At 34.8% G+C, this 26,778-nt stretch overlaps 1 protein-coding gene across 1 annotated transcript in view; it reads right to left on the bottom strand.

Moving 5' to 3' along the window:
* The window catches only part of PCNX4 (pecanex 4), a 40,688-nt gene continuing 13,910 nt past the window's right edge, over positions 1-26,778 (bottom strand). The window contains exons 3-11 of the mRNA XM_038544859.1: positions 23,035-23,214; positions 22,436-22,944; positions 22,123-22,223; positions 21,876-21,998; positions 17,472-17,832; positions 14,874-14,977; positions 9,955-10,988; positions 9,378-9,564; positions 1-867 (exon numbers count right to left, since the gene is read on the bottom strand). Coding sequence (XP_038400787.1) covers positions 616-867; positions 9,378-9,564; positions 9,955-10,988; positions 14,874-14,977; positions 17,472-17,832; positions 21,876-21,998; positions 22,123-22,223; positions 22,436-22,944; positions 23,035-23,214 — 2,851 coding nt within the window. The 3' untranslated portion in view covers positions 1-615. The remainder of the gene's footprint in view (positions 868-9,377; positions 9,565-9,954; positions 10,989-14,873; positions 14,978-17,471; positions 17,833-21,875; positions 21,999-22,122; positions 22,224-22,435; positions 22,945-23,034; positions 23,215-26,778) is intronic.

The raw sequence follows: 26,778 nt of genomic DNA, 5'->3' as shown, positions 1-26,778 counted from the left end.
AAGGAAGGAAAATATTTTATTGGAAGATGTTTTATTAAAAGCTTTTAAGGTTTATGAATTGAAGCATATGAAAAGAAAATGAATAGATCATATGAAGACACTCAGACCATGTTAAACGTTAAAACAGCACAGTTTGAAAATACTATAAAATTTAATATTTCGAATAAATATATACACATTATGCAACTTTCAATAGGACCCATTATCATTACATGAAAACACTGATATGTGTGTATATCTTCTAGTAAAAGTCAACATTGTTGTTGACTTCTGTAAGGCAAGTCACCTATCACATATTTAAGAAAACATTAAGAAACTCATTACATAATCTTATACAAATGTTTCATATTTGCTAAAGTCTACTACAGTTCATAGGGCACAAATATTGGCCAACTAGTTCTAACTTTTATGTTAGACAAAGTTTGTTTGCTTTTTTAATCATTAAGATAGCTAAGAGAATCAACTTTACACAGATTGCTTTTCCCAGGCATCTGACTTGTAGGAGGAAAAAGAGAAGTTCAGTGAAATTATAAGGAATAACATTGTTACTCTTCTAGAATGAAAAAATAAAAACATCTCAATTGAGGATAATACACTTACAAGTCAAAATGGGCTCTAATACAAGTGTATGTGGAGAGGTTTTGAAGAATAAATTGGATATCCCAAGGGAGGATCAGCTGCTTGTACCGTAAGGTTTCTTAAAAGTAGTGGATGAGCTTGTATACTATATCGTTCCTCATCATCGTTTGTGGCATAAAGCAATTCCCATGAAAGATTGGCCCACTGACCTCTAACAGCTTCAGCATTTAACTTCCCAACTTGGACCAACATTTCTTGAAGAGTAAGTACTCTCCCAGTGTAAACTCCCTTTGAAGTATAAAAGGGGGATAAAGAGATTACATTCAAGCCTTTATATTTTATTTATAAACTCAGAGAAAAATTCCATTGTGGTTAGGCAAATTTAAACAGAAAATAGTGTATTAAAATGTACACACAAGTTACTTGTCTTCATAATCAAGAATCACCTCTATTTGGTAGCTCTCTGAATAAGCTTGAAATGACATTCATTCAATAACCCAAACAGCAAAATCTCAGCACTTCTCTTTCCTTTCCTTCTCTATTCCTTCATCCCATCCGGCTTCAACAGAGATAAGTCAGTCATAAATACTAGTCAGTGGATAATTACACAATAGACTCTTTTTAAAAACAGTGTTATTGAGATATAATTCACATTCTATACCATTTACTCATGTAAAGTGTATAACTCAATATTTTTAGTATACTCAAATATATATAAATATCTCTACAATTTAGAACATTTTCATGACCTCAAAAAAGAAACCCTGTACTCTTTAGCAATTACCCTCCTATCCCTTTATTCTCTCAGTCAGAAGCAACCACTAATGTACTTTCCATCTCTATAGTTTTGCCTTTTCATATGAATGGAATAATAAAAAATGTGGTCTTTTGTGACTGGCTTCTTTACCTTAGCATAATGTTTTCAAGCCTCATTCATGCAGCATATATCAGTATTTCATTTCTTTTTATGGTGGACTAATATTCCATTGTATGGATAAAACACAATTTCTTATGGATTCATAGTTGATGGATACTTGGACTTTTTCCACCTTTTGTCAGTTATGAATAATGCTACTATAAACATTGATGTACAAGTTTCTATGTGGAACTATGCTTTCATTCCTCTTGGGTGTATGTGTACTTAGGAACAGAATTATTGAGTTCTATTATTGAGTCATATGGTAACTCTAAGTTTAATCATTTAAGAAACTGCCAAAATGTAAAATGGTTGTATCATTTTACATTTCTGCCAGCACTATATTAGGGTTCTAATTCTCCATATCCTCACCAATACTTATCTGCTTTTTTAATTCCAGCCATCATAGTATGTCCTATATGAAGTGATATATCATTGTGGTTTTGGTTTGCATTTCTCTTATACCAAATGATGTTCAACATCTTTTCATGGGCGTATTTTTGCCCATTTGTAGATCTCCTTTGAATAGATATCTATAGAGATCCTTTGCTCATATTTTAAATAAAAATGCCCTTTTATTATTGAGTTTTAAGAGTTCTTAGAATATTCTAGTAACAAGTTCCTTCTCAGATATATGCAAATATTTTTCCCTTTCTGTGAGTTGTCTTTTCGCTTTCTTGATTGTATTTTTTTTTTAAGATTTTATTTATTTACTTGACAGAGAGAGAGCACAAGCAGGGGGAGTGGCAGGCAGAGGGAGATGGAGAAGCAGGCTCCTCACCAAACAAGAAGCCTGATGTGGGGCTCATTCCCAGGATCCTGAGATCATGACCTGAGCCAAAGGCAGATGCTTACCCTACTGAGCCACCCAGGTGCCTCTGATTGTATCTTTTAAAGCACAAAGGTTTTTTTTACTCTTGATGAAGTCCTATTTATCTATTTTTGTTTTGTTTTCATGCTTTTGGTGTTGTATCTCAGAATCCACGGCCATATTTGAGATATAAAGATCTACTCCTATGTTCTCTTCTAAGATTTTTATAGTGTTAGCTCTTATATTTAGGTCTTTATTTTGAGTTCATTTTTGAATATAGTATGAAGTAAGGGTCTGCAGTTGGCTGAATACTATATCTTAAAGAAGACATATCCCAGTACTAATGATAGCTGTAAATTTTATTTGGGCTATGTCTTTGCTCATGTAATTAAGAATCTTGAGTTAAGATCATTCTGAATTTAGGTCACCTTAAATCCAGTGGTTGATACCCTTAGAAAGGGATGGGAGAACTGACATGGGGTCTATAGAAAAGGCATCCATGTGAAGACAGAAGCAGTGATTAGAGTTATGCTGACACAAGCCAAGGAATGTGAGAGGTCACCAGCAGCTGGAAGAAGCAAGATTCTTCCCTAATATCTCTGGACAGAGTGTGGCCCTGTTGGCATCTTGATTTCAGGTTTTTGACGTCCAGAATTGTAAGAGAATAAATTTTTGTTGTTTCAAGCCACTCAGTTTGCAGTAATTTGTTGCAGCAGCTCTGGAAACTACTACAGAGTCCAATGACATTCTTTGAATGTGGCTGTCTCAATACCACTTGTTGAACATGTTTGAAATTCCTATGAATTTTAAAATCAGCTTGACAATTTCACAAAAAGGCCAGCTGAGATTCTGATAGGGACTGTACCAAATCTGTGAATCAAATGGGGAGTATTGCCATCATATCATTTTGAACCATGAACATGGGTTGTTTTTCCATTTTATTAAATCTTTATTTCTTCCAACATTTTATAGTTTTCAGAGAATAAGTTTTGTGCTTTTCTTCTTAAATTTCTTCCTAAGTATTTTATTCTTTTTGATGCTATTAAGTAGAATTGTTTTAACTTCATTTTTGGATTGTTCATTCCTAGTGTATGCAAATACAACAGATTTTTGTATGTTTATCTTGTAACCTGTAACCATGCTGAACTGATTAGTTTTAAGTTTTTTAGAGAATTCCTTAGATTTTCTATATGCAAGATCATGTTATCTGTGAATAGAGATAACTTTACTTCTTCCTTTCCAATCTGAGTATTTTTTTCCCTGCTTTATTACTTTGGCTAGAATCTCTAGTATAATGTTTAATAAAAATGATGAATAAAATCCTTGTCTTATTACTGATCTTAAGGAAAGCATTCAGCTTTTCATCAGTAAGTATGAATGTTAACTGTGGGTTTTTCATAGATATCTTTATCAAATTGAGTAAGCTCCTTTCTATTCCTAATTTAAGTGTTTTTGGTATGAAAGGTATTGGATTTTGTCTAATGCTTTTTCTGTATCTACTGATATGACTACACAGTTTTTTTTTTTTTTATTCAATTGATATGGTATATTACAGTAATTGATTTTTGGATGTTAAAACAACCCCACATTCCTGGGATAAATATCACTTTGTCATGGTGTCTCATTCTGTTTATATGTTAGTGGATTCAGTTTGCTATTATGTTACAGATTTTTACAACCATATTGATAAGAGATATTAGTCTGTAGTTTTCTCTCCTTGTCTTTATGTGACATTAAAGACATTTTAATGTCTTTAATGCTTTTGGTATCAGGGTAATGCAGGCTTCATAGAATGTTGGTAAGTGCTCCTTTTTCTTCTATTTTTTTGGAAGAGTTTTTGAAGAACTGGTACTATTCTTTAAAATATTTGGTAGAACTATGTAACAAAGCCATCTAGTTCTCAGATTTTCTTTACGGTTAGTATTTTGATTATTACTTGTTATAGGTCTGTTCAGATTACTTCTTCTTGAATCAGTTTCAGTAGTTTGTATTTGTAGGAATATGTACATTTCATCTAAGTTATATAATTCATTGGCATACCAGTGTTCACAGTATTCCTTGATCATCATTTTTATTCTCATAAGGTCAGTAGTAATGTTCCCTTTTTTTTGTATTTCATAATCACCTTTCTTATCTTTATTAATTTTTCTTCTGTATGCTTTTAGTTTCCTCTTCTTTTTCCAGAAGTGTTATAAGGTAGAAAGTTAAGGCATTGATTTGAAATCTTTCTTCTTTTTAAATAGGCATTTTAAAGCTACAAATTTTGTTCTAAAGACTGCTTTAATTGCCTCTTACAGGTTTTGGTATACTGTGTCCTCTTCATTGTCATTTATCTCTTGGTATATTCTAATTTTTTCTTTGACCACTGGTGACTTGGCACATGTTGTGATTTCCATATATCTGTAAGTTTCCTAAATTTCTTCCTCTTACTGATTTTTCATTTTCTTTTGGTCAGAGGATAAGCTTTGTAGTATTTCAATCCTTTGAAATGTATTTTATGTCTTAGTATATGATTTATCCTGGAGATTGTTCCATGTACACTTCAGAAAAATGCATATTCTACTGTTTTTAGGTGGAATATTAAATAGATGCTTGTCTGCTGTTACAGGTTTATAGCGTTGTTCAAATATTTTTCTGCTGATCTGCCTACTTGTTCTATCCATGACTGAAAGTAGGGTTTTGAAATCTTAAATTATTATTGAATTTTCTATTTCTCTCTTTATTTCTGTCAATTTTGCCTCATAGATTTTGATGATTGTTAGCTCCACTGAACTGAACTGACACTTTTATCACTATAAAATGTCCCTCTTATTCTCTAGTAACATTTTTTTTGTTTCAAAGTCTATTATTTTATTCTTTATTTAACTTAAATTCAATCAGCCAATATATAGTACACCCTTAGTTTCAGATGTGTTCAATAATTTATCAGTTGCGTGTAAAACCCAGAGCTCGTTACATCATGTACCCTTCTTAAAGTTTATTATCTTCTGACAATAGTCTAGATACTTCAGTTTTCTTGTTGCTGCTTGCCTGATATATCTTTTTCACCTTTTTACTTACGTTTTTTTTTTTTTAATCCAGTCTGACAATCTCTTTCAACTGTTTAATCTTTTAATGTTAGTTACTATTGATATAGCTGGATTTAAGTCTGTCATTTTCCTTTTGTCTTCTAATCTCATCTTTATCCCTCTATTCCTCCTTTACGGCTTTCTTTTGCCTTAAGTGAATATCCTCTAATGCAGAAGTTTAATTTCTTTAATGATTTTTTTAAAGAATTTATTTATTTATTTATTTATTTATTTATTTATTTATTTATTTATTTATTTATTTGAGACACACAGAGAGAGAGGCAGAGACACAGGCAGAGGGAGAAGCAGGCTCCATGCAGGGAGCCTGACTTGGGACATGATCCCGGGACTCCAGCATCAGGCCCTGGGCTGAAGGTGGTGCTAAACCGCTGAGCCACCCCCGGCTGCCCTGATTTTTTCTTTTTCTTTTTTCTTTTTTTTTTGCCCTGATTTTTTCACTTAAAACTATTTCCTCAGTGGTTGCTCTAGGGCTTGCCATGAATAACTTATTAGAATCAGCATTAGTTTATACTAATTTTGGTGAGATATATAAAAAATAATCCTGTATAGTTCTATTCTCCTTTTGCCACTTTTTGTGGTATTGTTATACATATTACATCTTTAATGTTACAAACCCAATAGTAGATTGTTATAATTATTTTACATCTTTTAAAGAAACCGAGAAGAAAACAAGTGTATATTTATTGCTTTTGCTACATTAACTTTTTATTTATTATTTCTGGTTTTCTTTTATTCCTATGGATTCAAGTTACCATCTGGAATAATTTCTTTTGCTTAGTATAGCTTTGTTTCCACTGACTTCCATTCTGCAATTATTGGCAAATACACCTTTCTATGTGATATAGACACAAAAATGCACTGAAATCAGGAAGAATGATGCTTTCAGCTTTGGTCTTTCTCAGGATTGCTTTGGGTATTTGGGGTCTTTTGTGTCTCCATACAAATTTTGGATTGTCTGTTCTATTTCTGTGAAAAGTGCCACTGGAATTTTGATAGGGATTGCAATGAATCTGTAGACTGCTTTGGGTAGTATGCACATTTTAATAGTACTAATTCTTCTAATCCATCTTTCCATTTATTTGTGTCTTCTTAAATTTCTTTAATGTATTCTAGTTTTCAATGTACAGGTCTCTCACTTCCTTGGTTAAATTTACGCCAAGGCATTTTATTTTTTTGATGCAATTGTAACTTGTTTTAGCTTCCCTTTCTGATAGCCTATTAATGTATAGAAACACAATGATTTTTGTATATTGATTTTGTATCCTGCAACTTTACTAAATTTGCTTATTATTTCTAAGTTTTTTATAGTAGAGTACTTAGGACTTCCTATACATAATATCATGTCATCTGCAAACAGTGACACTTTTACTTCTTCCTTTCCAAACTGGATGACTTTATTTCTTTTTCTTGCCTAATTGCTGGGGCAGGACTTCTGATACTATGCAAGAGTGGGTATTCTTATCTTATTCCTAATCTTAGAGGAGAGGCTTTCAGCTTTTCACCACTGAGTATGAAGCTGGCAGAGGGCTGTCATATATAGCCTTATTATTGAGGTACTTTCCTTCTATATCCACTTTGTTGCCTACTTTATTTTCTTCTTTAAGTATGGTTTCTTTCAGCCCTTTGAACATTTTTATACTGGCTACTTTGGAATCTTTGTTAAATCTGACATCTTAGTCACTCATAGGCAATATCCCCTCCCTGGTGCATGGGTCTGACTTTCCTGTTTCTTATGTCTTATAATTCGTGTTGAATACTGGATATTTTATGTAACACCACTGCAATTCTGAGCATTGATCCTTGCCCACCCCCCCCCCCACCCCCCGCCGCCCCTTACCCTAGGGCTTGTTATTTATTTGCTTGTTAGTTTAGTAAGTGGCTGGATGACTTTAGTGAAATTAATCCCTAACCTTCCCAACAAGTATGAAGCCTTTGATGTAGTTCCTCAGGGACTGCAGCCTTGTGAATGTCCACAATTACGATGAGATGGCAGTGGTTTTAGCAGGGCTCTCTTCATCTATAATTGCTCACATTCAACTGCTAAGCTCCAATGACTGCCAGGTGGTTGCTTTGTTTTCAACAATGACCTGGGAAGTAAATTGTTTTATAGACTGATCCAATTAAACATGGACACTTTTGACCCCAGGAGGGCTCTTCTCTATGGATTCTTTCCCTGGATCTATTTACCTATTCAGCCTAAAGTTTAGTTTATGTCTCTAACAAATTTACCCGTAGCCCCTTAATTACTTTTTACCATAAGCTCCATTGTTTTTGAGAGCATCTTAGGTGTCAATGTATACATACTGCTGCAAATAAACTAATTTCCTGTGGGAGAAATTTAGAGTTCTCTTTTTCAATGGTCTGCTTCTCCCACTGGGCAAAATCTCTGAGCCAGAGCTCTGTATCTGGGGATGAGACAATGGCATGCTTCTCTCTGAGAGACACCTCTGCTTTAGGAGGTAGAAGGGGAGCAGTAATCTCAGGCCTTCTTGGCTTGCCTCTCCCAGTGTGGAAACTCCACCTTCCAAGGAGGTAAGAGTGGCCAGGGCCCCATTATTCTCAGTGGCACCAAATACAGGGTAAAGTCTCCACCCAAAGTGATGGGGTAGCCAAAAAGGAATTCTCACCTCTTAACTATACATGCTCAGAATCTAACATCACAACAGGCAGCTAAGATAAGAAACACTGAAGCCCTGACTCTCCCAGGAAAACAGTCCTCCAACTAGATAGGAGCTGAAGTGAGAGGGAACTCTTCTTGTTCATATCAGTCTGGGTGGAATTTCTGTCTCAAGTTGGGAAGGAATGGGTCTTGGTTCAAATACTGCAGTCCCTCACTCTTCTTACTGGGTTTTAGTTGAAACTCTTGGATAAATGTTTCTTCATTTGCATATGCCCTGAGGACCATTCCAAGTCTTTAAATGGTTGTTTTTTAAAAATAACTTTTGGGTGCCTGGGTGGCTCAGTCCGTTAAGTGTCTGCCTTCAGCTCAGGTTGTGATCTCAGGGTCCTGAGATCAAGCTCCATGTCAGGCTCCCTGCTCAGTGGGGAGCCTACTTCTCCCTCTCCCCACTGCTTGTTCTTTTTCTCTCTCTCACTACCTGAAATAAATAAAACCTTAAAAAAAAATAACTTTCATTATTTTTGATGAAGAGCACATCTGTGGAGCTCCTCAAGCTGCAATACCAGATATGAAACCTATAATGAGCTTATAACACTGAATCACATTGTGCACACTTGATGACATTTTAAATGTAATGAGAAGAGCCACTAATTTCTTTAAAAAAAAAGAAACTCCTGGGGATCCTGGGTGGCTCAGTGGTTTAGTGCCTGCCTTCGGCCCAGGGCGTGATCCTGGAGTCGCAGGATCATGTCCCACATCAGGTTCCCTGCATGAAGCCTGCTTCTCCCTCTGCCTGTGTCTCTGCCTCTCTCTCTCTCTGTGTGTCTCATGAATTAAATAAATAAAATCTAAAAAAAAACAAAAACAAAAACTCCCGGAGTCTCTGATTTTTCACAGGTCAGAGTTGCTTCAAATAAAACATAGAAAAAAAATAGAAAAAAAATAAAACAGAGAAGTCAGCAAAAGGAATACTCTGCCACTTATAAATTAATTTTTCTTCTAGGAGTCAAGTCCAAAATGATAAGTCATGACTCAAATTTGGCACAGGAATATAATCCATGTAGTCAAATATGTTATAGCAATTTAAGAAATTAAGTTTACTTGGCTATCTTATAGGTCAGTTATTACACAATGGCTACACATTTTTAATTGGCTCACATTACGTTTCCAAAAGTAAATAGTCATTCTAGGATTGTACTATGTTGGCCATAAAGTCACGGTTGCAAATGCCTTAACAAGATAATTAATATATCCATACCCAGAATGTTGTATCTCTATCAACTAGTTCAAATACTTTATAACTGATTTCTGTTATTTAAGGTTAATATACAAAAATGTTTAAAAACACATTTTTAGCCTTACCATATTAGGGTCATATCCCAGAGAAAACAAGTATGGTTTTTCTTGTAAAACTGCTTCCTTCCACTTTTCATCAGATACCAAACCAATGTACCAGTCAGTTTCATATTCTTCAAGGCAGTTAGTCAGCTCTTTAAAGTCTTCTATTGAACCTAAACTTGCTTTATCAATCATTAATTTCAGAGTATACCTTAAAAATGGAGAAACAAAGAATTTTAGAATTTTTAATAAAATTTATAAAATCAACCTTATAGGTGAAATAGATTTTGTTCAATCAATATTTTTAAGACTCTGCACTGAAATCACACATATTTTAGATAAAAAGATCAAGGAGAATGATAGAGTGAAGTGAAAGTGAAGAAATCCATTAAGTCATATGAAAAACAGGTTCTCCACATAAACAAAATAAAAAGAAGTAGAAATTAAAATGTACTCCTGATATAATCGCTAAGCATCTTTTTCCCCATTTTTAGGAAAGTGATTATTTTTGAAAGTTAGAAATGAAGTATCTCCTTCTAGGTTATTTTTTAAAAAATCAGTATTTTCTACCAGTAATTTATATATAATCAAAACGAATTACCTGAAAGCTTTCAGTGCTAGTTGGAACAGTTCTGGCTTTTCTGTGAGCCAATCCAAGGCAAGAGACCAAGGCAAAACACCACTGTAAACTCTCAATAAATGACCAGGACTGGGAACCATATTATCTACTCCAAAAAAGCTAAAATAACAAGTCATTACTGCATGAACATAAAAGTCTTTTAAAACTTTGTCCTTTGCAATTTCTTCCAGTACATTTGAGGCATTTTCTTCTGAATGAAAACATTCCAACTGCCTTAAAACAAATTGATACCACTCTTCTGGAAATAATGAGCTCATCTCCCTCATTTTGGAATTAGGCAAACAATTAGATGTCCACTCTTCAGGTAAGCTTAACAAGTGAGAATGAGAACAACTGAACTCCAGGAGAGGGATATATGCCATATCTTTTGGTTTTCCTTTGTCAACCACAGGGTATCCCAATATAACTGACTTGTAAAGACTGCTTTCAGGAACTGTGCCTAAAAAATGATCGCCAACCTCCTGTGCTTCTAGTGATCCTGGAATAGGCAAATTTATACCTGGTACAACCTTTAATTGATCTTTTTCTTTTCCTTTTTTGATAGTTGGCTCATCGCCAAAAATATTATCATCAGACCAGTCATCCAAAATTTCTGAATTTAAACTATCTGTGTCTTCTGGGGATTGGGTTTGTGGTGAAGCAGTCAAAGCAGGCAGGATTATTGGGGATGCTTTCCCTTTATTTTCCATTTCGTGAACAACCTTCTGCACGTTGGGTCTTCTGGAGCAGTACTGAACAAGTATCCACACAAGTACTTTAATAAGGTCACCATTAAATTCTTTTAAATTGTCATGAGAATCGATTATGCCAGATAGAACATTCCTGGCATCAGAATAGAGTTTTACTGGCAAAACAGTACAAGGTGTCAAGACATTTCCAAAGTGTTCATTAATAGAACATATTCTTGAAGATTCTTGTTCAAAGGCACTTTGAAAAACTTCATCAACTCTTTGAGCTTCAGCAGTATGACAGGACGTCTCTTGCAATTCTAACCCCTAAACAGGAAATAAAAAGTACTTCAGTTTATGATCACTTATTACACAGAGAAAAGCAACTACTTTTCTATGTGCCCACATATTGGATTATAATTAAAATATAGAAAATGCAAAAAAATTTATTTAACTCAAGAACTATTCCTTTACTCAAACTTATTGCCACTTAAACACACTTGATGCTGCATACAGATGAAAAATGCTATTTTAAAAGAAATTATAGAATGCCACTAGAAATTACCAAAACAATTTAATTGACTATGACTGCAATTTTGAATGACTATATGTATAGTCAAGGTCAAATCACACTTACAAAAAACTTTTTAATATAAAATTTTTTTGGAGGGTAAGAGGTAAAATTGGAATTATATAGCATATACAGTAGTTTTTTATCCTACTTTATATGAAAGCATTATTCTACTGTATGGATATGCCACAATGATTTACTCATTTTCCTGTTCCAGTTTTTAACATCATCATCATCATCATCATATAGATTTATGTATTTGGTTACTGTCTGTCTCATCTAAGTATAATGTAAACTCCATAAAGCAGCTCTCTTTTGGATATTACTATACCTGCAGTGCCTAACCAGTACTTGGCACACAACAGGTATGCAGCAAATATATGCTGACAGAATGAATATTATGAATATGTTTTTATTTCCTTTTTACTTATTTCCTTTTTATTTTTTTAAAAGACCTTATTTATTTATTTATGAGAGAAAGAGAGAGAGGCAGAGACACAGGCAGAGGGAGAAGCAGGCTCCATGCAGGGAGTCTGACGCAGGACCCGATCCCGGAACTCCAGGATTACGCCCTGCGCTGAAGGCAGGCAGTAAACCGCTGAGCCACCCAGGGATCCCCTTATTTATTTCCTTTTTAAAGATGTATCCATTCATTTGAAGGGAGGGAGGAGTAAAGGGAGAGGAGACAGTACCAAGTAGACTCTGCACCCAGTGTGGAGCCCAATGTGGGGCTCAATCGCATGATCCCAAGATCATGATATGAGCCAAAACCAACTCTGATGCCCAACCTGCGTCACCCAGGACCCCTGAATGTGTTTTTATGTGAATTTTAAACACATTTTTGTTACTTCTCTACAAGGAATCACTTGAAGAGGATGAACCAGGTCACTGTTTTCTGTTATTATTGCTACCATTGTTCATTTATTTACACATATTTACAAAATTACCAGTGCCTTTAATAAAAGACAATGCTGTCGGGTTGTATTAGGATCCAAGCAGTGAGTCTGGAATGTGACATCAGAAGCCATTTTTAAATCATGGCTTTACCAGGTGTTAGTACATAATCATGAGTAGATCACTTATCCAGAGAATCCTTTTCTTTCTCTTTCAAAGAAAACTAATCCTTGCACATAGGGTTGTGAAGATTTAAGTAATAAAAGTGCTTTGTTGGGGTGCCTGGGTGGCTTCATCAGTTAAGCCTTGGACTCTAGATTTCGGCTCAGGTCATGGCCTCAGGGTCCTGAGATCTAGCCCCACAACGGCTCTGTGCTGGGCGTGGAGCCTGCTTAAGATTCTTTCTTTACTTCTCCCTCTGCCCCTCCCCTCTAACAATCTCTTTCTAAAAAATAATTTCTTAAAAAGTGCTTTGTAAACTTTAAAGCATACAATAAATAAATATTGGTTAAGATGATATTGCTAAGCCACCTTATGTCCAAATAAATGAAAAAGAAAAAAGTTTGTCATCAAAAAAGTGTAATCTTTACATATATGACAGAGCACAAAAGATCAATAAAGGATCCACATTATTAGGTATTATAAAACATACCATTTTAAAAATACAGCCTAAATGAAGCAGTATGTCCTCATATTTTGCATGAGTTTTTGCCTTCTCTTACCTGTACAGGTTAGACTAGGTTCTCAAACTTTAGGTAAGTCAGAACCACTGGAGGGCAGTTAAAACAGACTGTCAGCCCCCCACTTCTTGTTTCTGATTCAGTAGGTCTGAAGTGGTGCCCAAGAATGTCCATTTCTAATAAGTTCCAGGAGATGTTAGTATTACTAATCTAGGGAGCTTAATTTAGAGAACCACTGGGCAAAAGAAAAAGCTTTTTAGTCACCAGCAATTTTATCCTGTTGGTGCTAAGACAAAACATTCATTCATTCACCACTATTCATTCAACAAATATTTATCAAGGGCCTATTATGTGCCAGACACTGTTCCAGGGGCTTAGGATATGTCTCTTCAGAGAGCCCTGCCCTTGTGACATTTACATTAGAGAGTAAAGGGGACACAGACAATCAACAATGAAAATAATAAGTAAATTATATAGTTTGTTAGAAGGTATAAGTGCTATAAAAATAAAGAAAAAGTAAAGCAAGCCAAAGATGACTGGGAGTGCCAGGATGGGTGTGGGAATACAATTTTAAATAGGATAGCCATAGTAGATCTCACTGAGAAGGTGACTTTTGAGAAAGACTTGAAGGTGGTAAGGGAGTTAGCTGTGTGCTTATGTGAAGGAGGGGTGTTCCAGGTAGAGAGAAGAGCCAGTAGGCTGGAGTAGAGAAGATTCAAGATTCAAGTAGTAAGATGAGGCCAAGAGGAAATAGCCTGACCATCCAGGGCCCTTGGCTTTTACTCTGAATTAAAAAAAAAAAAGAGATACACTGTATGGTTTTGAGTAGAGAATTGACATGATATGAGTTAGATTTTAAAGGTAACTCTAGTTGAGAAGACATAGGGAGGCACAGGTAGAAAGAAGCAGGGAGACCATTTAGGAGGCTATTGCAATTACCTGGAAAGAGATAAAGAGAGCTAATAGTAGGGTGGTGAGACGTGGTGGGATATAGGATATGGCTTAAACACAGAGCCAACAGGATTCTTGTTGGAGTGCATGCGGGGTATGAAGTAAACAGGAGTTTACTTCACTGGACTAAAGATCAGATGCTTTGGGGCTGAGCAACCAGAAGTATGGGGTTGTCACCAAAGACTGCCAGGCTCTGGGGCAGTCTGATATTAAGAGGTCAAGAAAGGTACCTGGGTGGCTTAGCTGGTTAAGTGTCTGCTTTGGGCTCAAGTCATGATCCCAGGGTTCTGGGATGGAGCCTGGCATCCAGCTCCCTGCTCAGCACGGAGTCTGCTTCTCTCTCTTCCTCAGCCCCTCCCCCACTCATGCTGTCTCTCAAATATATAAATAAAATCTTAAAAAAAAAAAAAAAAGGAGGTCAAGGGAAAGAGAAGGAACCATTAAAGGAGACTGACAAGGACTGACCCATGAAATAAGCTAAAAAAAGACACTGACTGTGTCAAATGCTGCAGACAGGTCAAATAAGACCAGGTCTGAGAACGAGTCATTGGATTTAGTAATGTGATAGCCACTGGAAACTTGGACAGTTTTGGTACAGTAACAGGCAACAGGGTCAAAAACCTAGAGTAAGTTGAAGAGAAAATGGGAGAAATGAAATTTGATGTTTGATTATAAGTAATCCTATTAAGGCATTTTGCTTTAAAAAGAGGAGAAAAACAGGGTGAAGCAGTTAGGGGAGTAAGGATCAGAATAAGCTCTTTCATTACGTTGAGAATGCTTATGTGATGTAGGAGTGAAAAAATATTACTGAGTCACAATTTTGAGATGCTCAACTAGATAAGGATAAAAAGAACAGGACTGGACAAAAAGAGGGCAGGTGTATTTTATTACTATGCTCTATTATGCAATCAACAGTAGCCTACCTATCAACATGTGCATATTGAAATACACTTTAAAAATCCCTAGGTGTTTTCACAGGCTGATAAATTGATACTCTTTTTTTCTTAAACTGATACTCTTAAATTGAAATATTAAGTGTATGATATGTCTATAACAGGTAAAAAAATTTTACACACGTGCTATAATACTAGAAAGAGGTTTCAAATGTACAATGACCTTAATGTTAATACAGCAGTATGTATAACCACATTCTAGAATCATTATCCATATTAAACGATCCTGAAAACGGCCCAAGTAATGAGACCCAGGTAAGAGGAGACCTAAAACAAATTAGAGAAAAAAGGTAAGTAATATTCAAGCTTGTTTTATTTTGCCATGTGAATCTTCAAAATTGATAGCACATTTGGAATGTTTCATAGCTCCTTTTATTCTCTCTTTATGTCAAGAATAGAAACAATTATTCATTGCATATCAGGGGGCTAAATTAAAGCTCTTTACTGGAACTGGAACAGGAACAGAAGAGAAAATCTATAGGTGATAATACATAAAAATTCAAGGATATATTTTCTAGAGAAACAAGTAGAATCTGCTATATAAAATCCTAAATACAGTAGGAAAAATACTAAAAGTATAAAAGTATTAAATGTAAAAAATGCATAAAACTGAATTTCACATTAATTATTTACTTAAAGCATTTTGGACACTTTTATAAAGAGGCATATAAAAATGTTTTGTGGTGTTAAAATTTACAGTAATTGCTACCTACCACACTGTACAAAAACTTTAATACTGCAGGGATTAGCTTTGCGTAAGTCTGCTTATACAATGTACTGTACAGTAAAGAGTTAAAATAGCAGAATTGATGGCTACCCTTTAAAAGTCCTACTTGCAAAGCTGGTTGATGGTGGTGACCCTGATAAAAGTCTCACTGTGCCTAAACAGTTTGTACAACCAATAGTTTATTATTTTTTTAAGATTTTATTTATTTATTTATGAGAGACACAGAGAGAGGCAGAGACCTAAGCAGAGAGAGAAGCAGGCTCCATGCAAGGAGCCCGATGTAGGACTTGATCCTGGGACTCCAGGACCACACCCTGGGCTGACAGCAGGCACTAAACCACTGAGCCATCCAAGGATCCCCCTGTACAAACAATACAGTTTATACTGGACACCTGCTTTCCTTCTGGGAGTCTGGAATTTTGGTACATGCTAGGTAGAGGGTCTCAAATAAGCTTTCCTAGTAGTCACCATATATACAAGTTGTGACAACATATGGGTGGGGAATTAAGCACGTTCTGTGGCATTCTATTGGGAGAGGACATCTGGAAGCTTGCACCATGTTTTACTCTACCTAACTTTTCTGTTCATTGATTTTATTCCGCATCCTTTTGTTATAATAAATCTTAGCCGTGAGTCCAAAGATATATTGAGCTCTGCCAGTCCTCTTGTGAATCACCAAACCAGGATATGGGCTTGGGGACCCCCAAACCACATGTGTAGAAGTTCCTCCAGAATTAGAATCTAATTAGAATTATGGAACCTAAAGCTAAATCCCTAGGTTATGGGATATGTACACCTTTACTACAGACTATTTACTCTTCAAGGTGGTTCTATGAATTTATATTTCCTTCCGGGAGGGTATGAAGGTTCCCATTCCACATATCCTAGCCAGTATTTGGTAATTTTAAACTTTTATATTTCTGCCAGCCAGATATATGTGAAATGTTATCTCATTGTTTTTTTTTTTGTCCCCAGGGAAACTTTATGACACACTTCTTGCTGAGTATAACTGATTTGATTATAAAGTATTAATTTCTACCTATTTATTACTTCAGATGTAAGTCAAATCTCACAGGTATTTTTAAAAGTGGCATAGTATTAGATAATAAACATTAATTAGAAGTGGATGAAATGATTAAAAAATCATTTTAAGAAAGAAATATTATTCATTAAAAAATTTATACTACAAAGTTTTTCCTAGATTACCTAGCATATTTTAGATAATAGATAATTAGAAAAGTTCAATCCAAGTAAGCATTTCATTAAAATTCCAATTTGAAATTGCTATTCTGCCTGGAATAGGTTTGCCAAGATGTCACTGGAGATTTCTAAAACAAGTTTCAAGAGCTAAGGCATATGGTAGGAGACAACACACTACTGTCATCAGCTTGTGCCTAACCTGAAACTAACCTCAAGAAGTTAAATATAGTTGAATTTATAGTTGGCATACAATGAAAGCATTAATTCATAAAATTAGTTCATCCTCATCAAAAATATTTTTCCTTATGGATACTTGCATAGTACTTCATTTTTGGGAGACTACCGATCATTGACCACAGCTTTTGTTATCTTGCCCTGTAACCTTGTCAGACTGCTTACGTTGCTATACAATAACTAATAAGATATGAACAAACTCTCATAAGCCCTTCAATCTGATATTAAAGCTAATTTTTCCTATTTATGGATCTAAGCCATTGCATCTACTTGATGTGAACACACTATAAATTCATGGAAATTTTGGGAGATAGGTGTTTTCATGGTATAGTGCTGGGATTAGAACCTGATTTTATTTAAGGAAATGTTTTTTAAAAATGTCAAATTACCTTAATGAAATTTTTTCTTACTATTTTTTATTTTTTTATTATTTACCTCAAAATAAGAAGAGATATACTTCTATTTCATATTTACTCCTTCTGCCATATATCAAAAATATTAAAATCTACATAATGGTTTGGATAAAAGACTTTTTCTCTATATTCATGTTTTTGTACTTTACATTAGTGAGGATTTTTAAAGCACAACCCATGTACTTACCTAAACTTCCAGCTGCCATTGCAGACTGCAATGCAGTGGTCAAACTTGGGACCATCTGGTAGTAGTATACTGTATCTGCACACATGCAGGCTGTGGTGCCCACTGCTCCTGGCCAAATCTGAATAGGTCGGGGAAAGCCCACCAAGAACAAAGGAAGGGTGAAGAGGGGGAGTAAGGGAGAGGAGAGTAGTGTAGAAAAAACTATGAAGACCAACACGAATGGAAAGAAGACAATGTTGAGTATACATAAAGAGGTGGTTGACTTTCGACGTTTTTTCTCAGTCCACGATGCCAAAAGTACAGTCACAGCGAATTGTAGTTTAGAGATGAACTGAATCAGACGATCACGCATGATACCAACCTGTAGAAATGTAAAAATGATTTTTTTTATTTTCAAAGACTTCATGAATTTTCAAGATCATATAAGGAAAACTGTAGAATTTTATTATGGCTGTAACATTTTTGAGGAAATAGTCCTTATATGAGATTCTTTGTTATAATTTTTTCCAACCTCACAAATAATAAATGTCTACATTTTTAAAAGTTTGAGCTCTCTTAGAAAAAAAGTAATACTAAAGAGAACCAACAGAGTGCTAGCTATGTCTCAAGATTGACTAACTTTTCTATTTTATGCTTGTTAGGTCACAAGAACCAGAAGTGGTAAATAGCTAAGCAACTATCCTTAATTCATCCTTATTTTAGAGAGTATTTTTTATAAATTAAGAAACAGAAGCCATGCCAAAGACAAACTTAATAGATTGCAGTTATACTAAGTTATGTTCATACAAATCATGCAAAGTATGTTCTTTTTTTTTTTTTAAAGATTTATTTATTCATGATAGAGAGACAGAGACAGAGACAGAGAGAGAGAGAGAGAGAGAGAGGCAGAGACACAGGCAGAGGGAGAAGCAGGCTCCATGTAGGGAACCCGACGTGTGACTTGATCCCAGGTCTCTAGGATCACACCCCGGGCCAAAGGCGGCACTAAACCGCTGGGGCACTGGGGCTGCCCACAAAGTATGTTCTTTAATCAAAACAGAATTAAATCAGCAATAGGAATAAAAAACAAATAGAAAGACATCTTGAAATTAAAAGACACATTGCAGGGGTGCCTGGCTGGCTCAACTGGTAGACTATGCAAGCCTTGATCTTGGGGTTGTAAGTTTGACCACACTGAGTGTAGAGAGTTCTTAAAAAAAAAAATCTTACAAAAAAAAAAAAAGAAAAAAAAACTTACCAAAAAAATTTAAAAGACACATTGCTAAATAACCAACAGGTCAAAGAAGACATCACACAAAAAAATGAGAAAGCATTTTGAGATGAATGAAACAAAAATACAACATACCAAAACTTGTGTTTCAGCTAAAACATGCTCAGAGGGCAATTTATAGCTAACTTTAAATGACTACTTTAGAAGATCTTAAATCAATAACCTAATCTTCCACCTTAGGAAACTAGAGAAACTAGAAAACAAAGCACAAACCGAACCTTAAGTAAGCAGAAGGAAGGAAATAATAAAGATTAGGGCAGAAATTAATAAAATAGAGCATATAAAAACAATAGAGAAAATCAATGAAATCAAAAGCTAGTTTTTTGAGATCAATAAAATGGACAAACTTTTAGCTACACTGACCAAGAACAGAACAGAGAAGACTCAAATTATTAAAATCAGGAATGAAAGAGGTAACTTAACCACCAATCTTACAAAAAAAATTAGGATTATAAGAGAATACTATGAACTATATGCTGATAAATTTAATCACTTAGATGAAACTGGCAAGTTCCTTGAAAAACATAAAGCAACTCAAGAAGAAATAGAAAAACTGAACAGAGCTATAAAAAGTAAAGAAATTGAATCTGTAATTTAAAAGCTACTCACAGAGAAAAGCTGAGGCTCGGATATTATTATATTATAAAATACTACATACCACAAAAATTTTAAGATACTTATCAAATATAATCAAACATTTAAGAATAATGTATGAAATTCCTAACTCATTCTATGAAGTTAGTGCTATTTTGATATTGAAACCAAAAAGATATGACAAGAAAAGAAAGCCACAAATACATGTAAATATCAACCACACAAAAATACTAGCCAACCAAATCCTGCAACCTATAAGCAGGATTAGACACCATGACCAAATGGCATTTATTCTTAGAAGGCAATGTTGGTCTAACACCAGAAATCAACATATTACACCATGTTAACAGATTAAAGGACAAAAACCACATGACACAGGAAACGCATCTGACAAAATCACTTTAGACACTCTTTATGATGAAAAGATCAACCAGACAGAAGGGAACTTCCTCAATGTGCAAAAGAACATCTACAATAGCTGATATTGTTCTAATGGTAAAAGACTAACATCAACTTAATGGAGAAAGACTGAATGCTTTCCTCATAAGATGTCTACTTTTCTTTTCTTTTTTTTTTTTTTGATGTCTACTTTTCTACTCAATATTATACTGGAGGTTGTGGCAAGGACAAGTAGGTAAGACATTTAGATGGAAAAGGGAGAAGTAAAAATATCTCTATTATATCTAATTTGCAGATGATGTGATCTTACACACAAATTGTCTTTAAAAATCTACTAAAAATCTGGGCAGCCTGGGTGGCTCAGCGGTTTAGCACCACCTTCAGCTCAGGGCGTGATCCTGGGGATCTGGGATGGAGTCCCACATCAGGCTTCCTGCATGGAGCCTGCTTCTCCCTCTGCCTGTGTCTCTGCCTCTCTCTCTCTGTCTCTGTCTCTTGTGAATAAATAAATAAAATCTTTAAAAAAAAATCTAAAAATCTGCTAGAACTAATAGAAGTTAGGTTTTAGGACACAAGATTAAAATTAAAAAAAATCAACTGTACTCTAAACTCAAGCAATAAACAAGCTAAAAAATGAATTAAGAAAACAATTCCATTTATAATATCATCAAAAATAATGATATACTTAGAAAAAATTTAATAGAGGTGTAAAACTTGTAACACTGAAAACTACAAATCATTGTTGAAATAAAGATTTTAAATATAAAGACATGTCATGTTGACGGGTAGGAAGAATTAACATTTTTAAGATGGCAATTGATCTACACATTTGAGGTAATCTAGCAAAGTTTCAGGTATCTTCTTGTAAAAACTGAAAAGCTGAAACAAATATTCACATGGTAATGCAAGGGCACTGGGTCAAAACAATCTTAAAAAAGAACAAAGTTGGAAGACTCACACTTCCCGACTTCAAAACCTACTACCAAGTATAGTAATAAAGATAGGATAGTAGGAGCATAAGGATAGACACACAGATAAATGGAAAAGAGTTGAGAATCCAGAAATAAACTCTCACGTTTCATTTGATTTTTGACCAGAGTACCAAAAAAAGACATTTCAATAAATGATGCCGGGACAATTGTATATACCATATATAAAAGAATGGATTTGGAACCCCACCTCACATCATATACAAAAATAAACTCAAAGTGAATCATAGACTCAAATGTAGGACCTAAAACTGTAAAGCTCTTAGAAAAAAACACAGTAAATCTTTATGATTTGGGAATAGGCAGTGTTTATTAGATATGACCCCAACAATACAAGAGACGGAAGAAAAACGAAATAAACTGAACTTCAGCAAGATCAAAAACTTCTTTGCTTCAAAGCATATTATCAAGAAGGAGAAAGACAGCCTATACAATGGGGGAAAATTTTTGTTGATCATATATATGTCAAGGAACTTGTATCCAGAATATATAAAGAACTGTTAAATTCAACAATAAAAGAGCAAGCCACGAAGTGGAAGTGAAATTCCAGTCCTAGGTATATATAGTTAAAAGGAATGAAAACATGTGTCCAAAAAAAAACCCTATGTTCAAAAACATGTACACAAATGTTCATAGCAACACTACTCATTATAGACAAAAAGTGAAATCAACCTAAAAATCAATCATCTGATAAATAACACAACCAGAGAAACAGAAAGTACATTAATGGTTGCTGGGGCTGGAATGGGGCGATGTGTGAGATGGAGAGTGGAAATAGGAAATGACGTTAATATGTGTGAGATTTCTTTTTGGAATGTTGAAAATGGTCTAAAATTAACTGTGGTGATGGTTGTAGGATTCTACTACTGAACTAACAGAGTAAGTGGGTGATTTACGGTATGTCAAATACATCTCAATAAAGCTATTAAAACACAGGATGCCCGGGTGGCTCAGCAGTTGAGCATCTGCCTTCAGCCCAGGGCATGATCCTGGAGTCCCAGGATTGAGTCCCACATCGGGCTTCCTTCATGGAGCCTGCTTCTCCTTCTGCCTGTGTCTCTGCCTCTCTCTCTCTCTCTCTCTCTCTCTGTCTTTCATGAATAGATAAATAAAATAAATAAATAAATAGAGCTATTAAAAATATATACTTACCAGTAAGAGTCTGATTCCTGTATCCAGGCTTCTGTTCCACCACACATCTGTACTGGAGATCAGCAAGTGTACTACTGACACAATGACTGTCTCCAATAAAGCATTTTCTGTACTCTGCCATACCTGTAGTACCAGAGTATCCACTTTATTAGGTAGAGTTTAATGATTTAAGTAAATTGGTAGAATAAACAACATTGCAATTACATTTAGCAGTACAAAAATACTGTTGGGTGCTTATCTGGATTACCTTTCTAAAGGCTCTTGTGAATCCAATGGAGACAGACACAGAGTGGAGCCCCTGTAAGGAACTGTCCAGTGAAAGAAATGCTATCATAGCAAAGGGTGACACTAGGACAAAAAAAAGAGAGAGAGAGAGAGAGAGAAACAAATTTAAAGCAAAATAACTGCTTCTACCATATTTTATTTTGGCTAATATGATTTTTATGAGCATATTTAAGCAATTAACTGAAAAAAAATTAAGAAACAAACATAAAAGAATAAACGCCTGCATGCTGTATATGCAAAAATATGGGAATTCCATATAGATTTTATCTTCCTACCTAGATTTAGCAAAATCCGTCTGACAACACCAATCTTCACAAGTCTTGTTTGCTTCTCCAAGAATAAAGTCACAGTTTGCACATCCTTTGGATACAAAGGGTTTCGGACAATTCCAAAGATATAAACACTTTGAATTTCTCTAAGTATCCATAGTATTATAAGCAATATCATCAAAATATAGCCAACAATAGCCTGAGGACTGTTATTGGAAATCTGTGGGAAACGAGCAAAGTGATGCAGCAAACTAGTTTCTGTGAGAGCCAAGACTAATATGATGATGTAGAAAAGGCATTCTTTCCAAGTAAACTGTTTTTCTGAACCACTGGGTGAAGCTTTAGATTTGGTTCCAACTCTGGTGACACTGTGTTTGAAGACAAGACTCATGTCACTTAGGTTAAGACTTAGTAAGAACCCCAGTCCAGTCATGAAAAGAACCACACCAACAGTACTGGGAATGAAATATGATGTTACAGCTGTTCCAGCAGAAATGGTGAACATTACTAATAACCTGCAGAGAAAAAGAAAGATTTGCTTTAAAAATTTTTAAATTATACTTTAAGAATAAGTTACATACAACTTTAATATTTAAGATGATTACCATAAGTGAGTTGACATAGATGAGCCTCCAAGGCCAAACTCTAAAACCTGCTCCATTGCCCATAAGAAAAGTGCATCAGGTGGGGGCAGAGTCCCAAGTGCCCACAGAAAGGGTAAAAATATAAATAAGATGTGTAAAATCTGATTCATTTGTTCTAGAGCTGGCACATTTATCATAAACCTATAAGAAAAAGGATACATTTAAATCATACCAAATGATATACAGAAGAGGATCTTTCCAGGAAAAACAATGCATGCAACCCACTCCCCAAAACAAAGAACACTTACAAAAAGATCCTAGTCCCAAACTACAAAAGATCGACATTAATAAATTGTGACCATTGTCCTTCCCCTTTATCAGCGACTATCCTTACTCAATTGCATAGATTAGCACTTAGAAAATATGTGGATTCAGGGATGCCTGGGTGGCTCAGTGGTTAAGCACCTGCCTTCAGCTCAGGGAGTGATCCTGGAGTCCGGGGATCAAGTCCCACATCGGGCTCCCTGCGTGGAGCCTGCTTCTCTCTCTGCCTGTGTCTCTGCCTCTCTCTTCTCTCTCTCTCTGTGTCTCTCATGAATAAATAAATAAAATCTTTAAAAACAATTTGTGGATTCAAATGTAGAAAGAAGGAAGAAGTCAATAAAAGCGATTTACTTAGAATATAATTGAATTTAGGGATTTGTAAAGCTGAACTGAGCCCAGAGCAGAAACATTTCACTCTTAATTGTCTAAACTACATTGGCTGAAACTCTACCAATGATTCTTGAGTTTAAAATTTTCTAATTTAAAATTGTAACTCTGGGAAAGCCAAAGCCTTACTGATGTTCTTACCATTAGTTGCCAACAAAGAGAGCTCTTCTTGCTTCCTACCATACTGTCTTAACCCCCAGACCCAGATTTGAAGTCAGTAGAATTAGTATCAGGAGTCGAGAATATAACGTTATGAATGTGCCTCTATGAACTTAACTAGCATTTTTTTTAATTAAAAAAATTTTATAACATTTTATTTGAGAGAGAGAGAAAGAGAGAGAGAGAGAGAGAGAGAGAGAGAGACTGTGAGAGCATACAAGTACACAGAGTGGCAATAGAGGGAGAAGAAGCAGGCTCTTAGCTGAGCAGAGAGCCTGAAACGGGGCTTGATCCTAGGACCCTGAGATCATGACTTGAGCTGAAGGCAGATATTTAACCTACTGAGCCACCCAGGTGCCCCTTAATTGGCTTATAATACTGTTTTTATTTTATATAAATAGTGGTATGGAATTGAGAATACAAACTTGCAAAATAAAATCTCATAAATTAGAGATGGCTTCTATAAGGTGGAGAAATCGGTTCTTGGTACAGCACTTACCAGTTAAATATAGTATTATATGGTTTTAAATAATTTAACAAAAATGTAGAAAATAAGAGAATAAACACTAAGAATATCTTACTAATTCTTTAGAATAAAGTTGACCAAACACTTTGTCTGGAAACCAGTAATGTCAGAATACAGGTTCCAAAAATAACTTGCAAAAGAGAAAACTAAATCTCAAAACTTATAGCGTAATTGTACTTGAATACCTGAGCTGCTAAGAATCAAAGTCAAGGAGAAGGCACCTTCTGTAATAATTACCCACTTAAGTGTATGTTAACAGCCCAGAAGCAAATGTATAGCAAACATGGATTATAATAATGACACAATGTGTTCGGTTACACAGCTATCAGGACTATGGTGGTTAACGCACTCTGTCTCAGAATGTATGTCCTTCAAATTTTATAAGCAGAGAATTAATGAATACAAGGTTAACAATGTGATGCTAAATTAGAGGACAATCCTTTTTGTAGTATAGTTTTAAAATACACTTCATTTTCATTCTGGGAAGAAAATACTCAAGTAACAAAAAAAAAGGAAAATCAAACCACACATAATAAACTGCAGGAAGGTCAAGGAAAACATGCAGATCTGTAGTTATTTTTCTTGTTAACGACAACATTTCTAACATATTCAACGACAGTATAATTTATGTAAAATAATGTATACTCAAGAAATATTTTACCCAAATTCGATTTAACCTCCCCAAATCTTCTTGTTCTTAAGCAATGACACAGAAAATCTGTCTATATAGAAGAATATCATACACAAAAATAAGCATACATAACTTAAGCAACCAAACACTGTGATCACTTTCCTGTATGACTTAGACTCAAATAATGATTATTGTGGTTAAGTCTTTCAAATAATATGATTATTGTGGTTAAGTCTTTTTATATGGAAAATATGTTTAAATTCTATTTCTGATGATGTAACAGGAATTTTCTATGGTAAAATATCTCAGCTTTCCAGAGATATTTTTGAATATCTAACAGCTATAAAAACATTTCCAATTCTGTATACTCACTAAGATCCACCTGCCCAGAAAAAAAGTATTTATAGTAACTAAGATGATATAAATATGCATCATTCATTGAAACAATTCCTGAGATCTAAGAACTAAAAAGCACTAAAGATTTAACACTTGTCTTTAATAAAAATGCAGAAAAAGTCACTTAAAATTATGAAAAAAAGTATTTATAGTAACTAAGATGATATATATATGCATCATTCATTGAAACAATTCCTGAGATCTAAGAACTAAAAAGCACTGAAGATTTAACACTTGTCTTTAATAAAAATGCACAGAAAAAGTCACTTAAAATTATTAATACACAAGTATACTGAGTAGAATAAAGAACAGGGAAAGAGAAAATATTATTATACTGTGAGGCTGGTCTCTTCGACTTTTACATTCTCTGAAATAAAATTAAGACACAATTTGATTTATCTGACAACTGTCCAAACTTCAACAGTGCACACATTTCATACATTATTTATCTACAGTATCATACCTACTATATAAAGATCATCTTGATTCCTATTTTGTTTAAATTTCTAAGTCAAGTGGGAGGTAACTGTTATGCACAAATATATCAATCTTTTTCTATAAAAATAGATTTTGGCCTGCTTTTGTCTTTTCCTTTTAGTTGAAAAAAAAAGTGAACTGTCTTTGTAATGATCAAACTATAAACATTAAAACTGTATATTAAATCCAACTAGAATTTAGTAAAAAACATTATGCTTTTTCATTTAGAAATGGGTAATGCACAGAGTCAAAGTAACCAAATTATAAATTAACTGAGATTTTAAAAAAATTCCAAGTATTTAGGGCATCATTTTAAATGTAAAGATGTAATATAGGCAGGTATGGAATTTCTGATTTCAAAAATAGCACAGTGAGACAATAACTACAAAATCTAAATTCTGGGGGTGCCTGCGTGGCTCAGACGGTTGAGTGTCTGCCTTCCACTGGGTACATGATCCTGGGGTTCTAGGATGGGCGTGGGACTGGAAGTCTCAGAGTCAGGCTCTCTGCTCAGCGGGGGGCCTGCTTCTCCTTCTCCCTTTGTGCTCTCTCATGGTGGAGAAAGAGAGAGAGAAAGCTCTCTAGTTTTTCTTCTTATAAGGGCACGAATCCCATTAAAATAGGACCACCCTGATGACCTAATTACCTCCCAGAGACCTCCATCTCCAAATACCATCACACTGAGGGGTTAGGGCTTCAACATATGAATCTTGAGGGGGCATATACATTTATTCCATAACATTCCACCCCAGTCTCCCAAATTCATGTTCTTCCTATATGCACAATACATTCATTCTATCCCAACAGTCTTAACAAATTCCAGCATCAACTCTAAAATCTATGGTGTCCAAAGTTTACCTAACTA

The sequence above is a fragment of the Canis lupus genome, chromosome 8, assembly GCF_011100685.1.
Source record: "Canis lupus familiaris isolate Mischka breed German Shepherd chromosome 8, alternate assembly UU_Cfam_GSD_1.0, whole genome shotgun sequence".
Taxonomy (NCBI): Eukaryota; Metazoa; Chordata; class Mammalia; order Carnivora; family Canidae; genus Canis; species Canis lupus.
The sequence above is the reverse complement of the archived record's forward strand: the minus strand, read 5'-3'. Positions and strand labels throughout refer to the sequence as shown.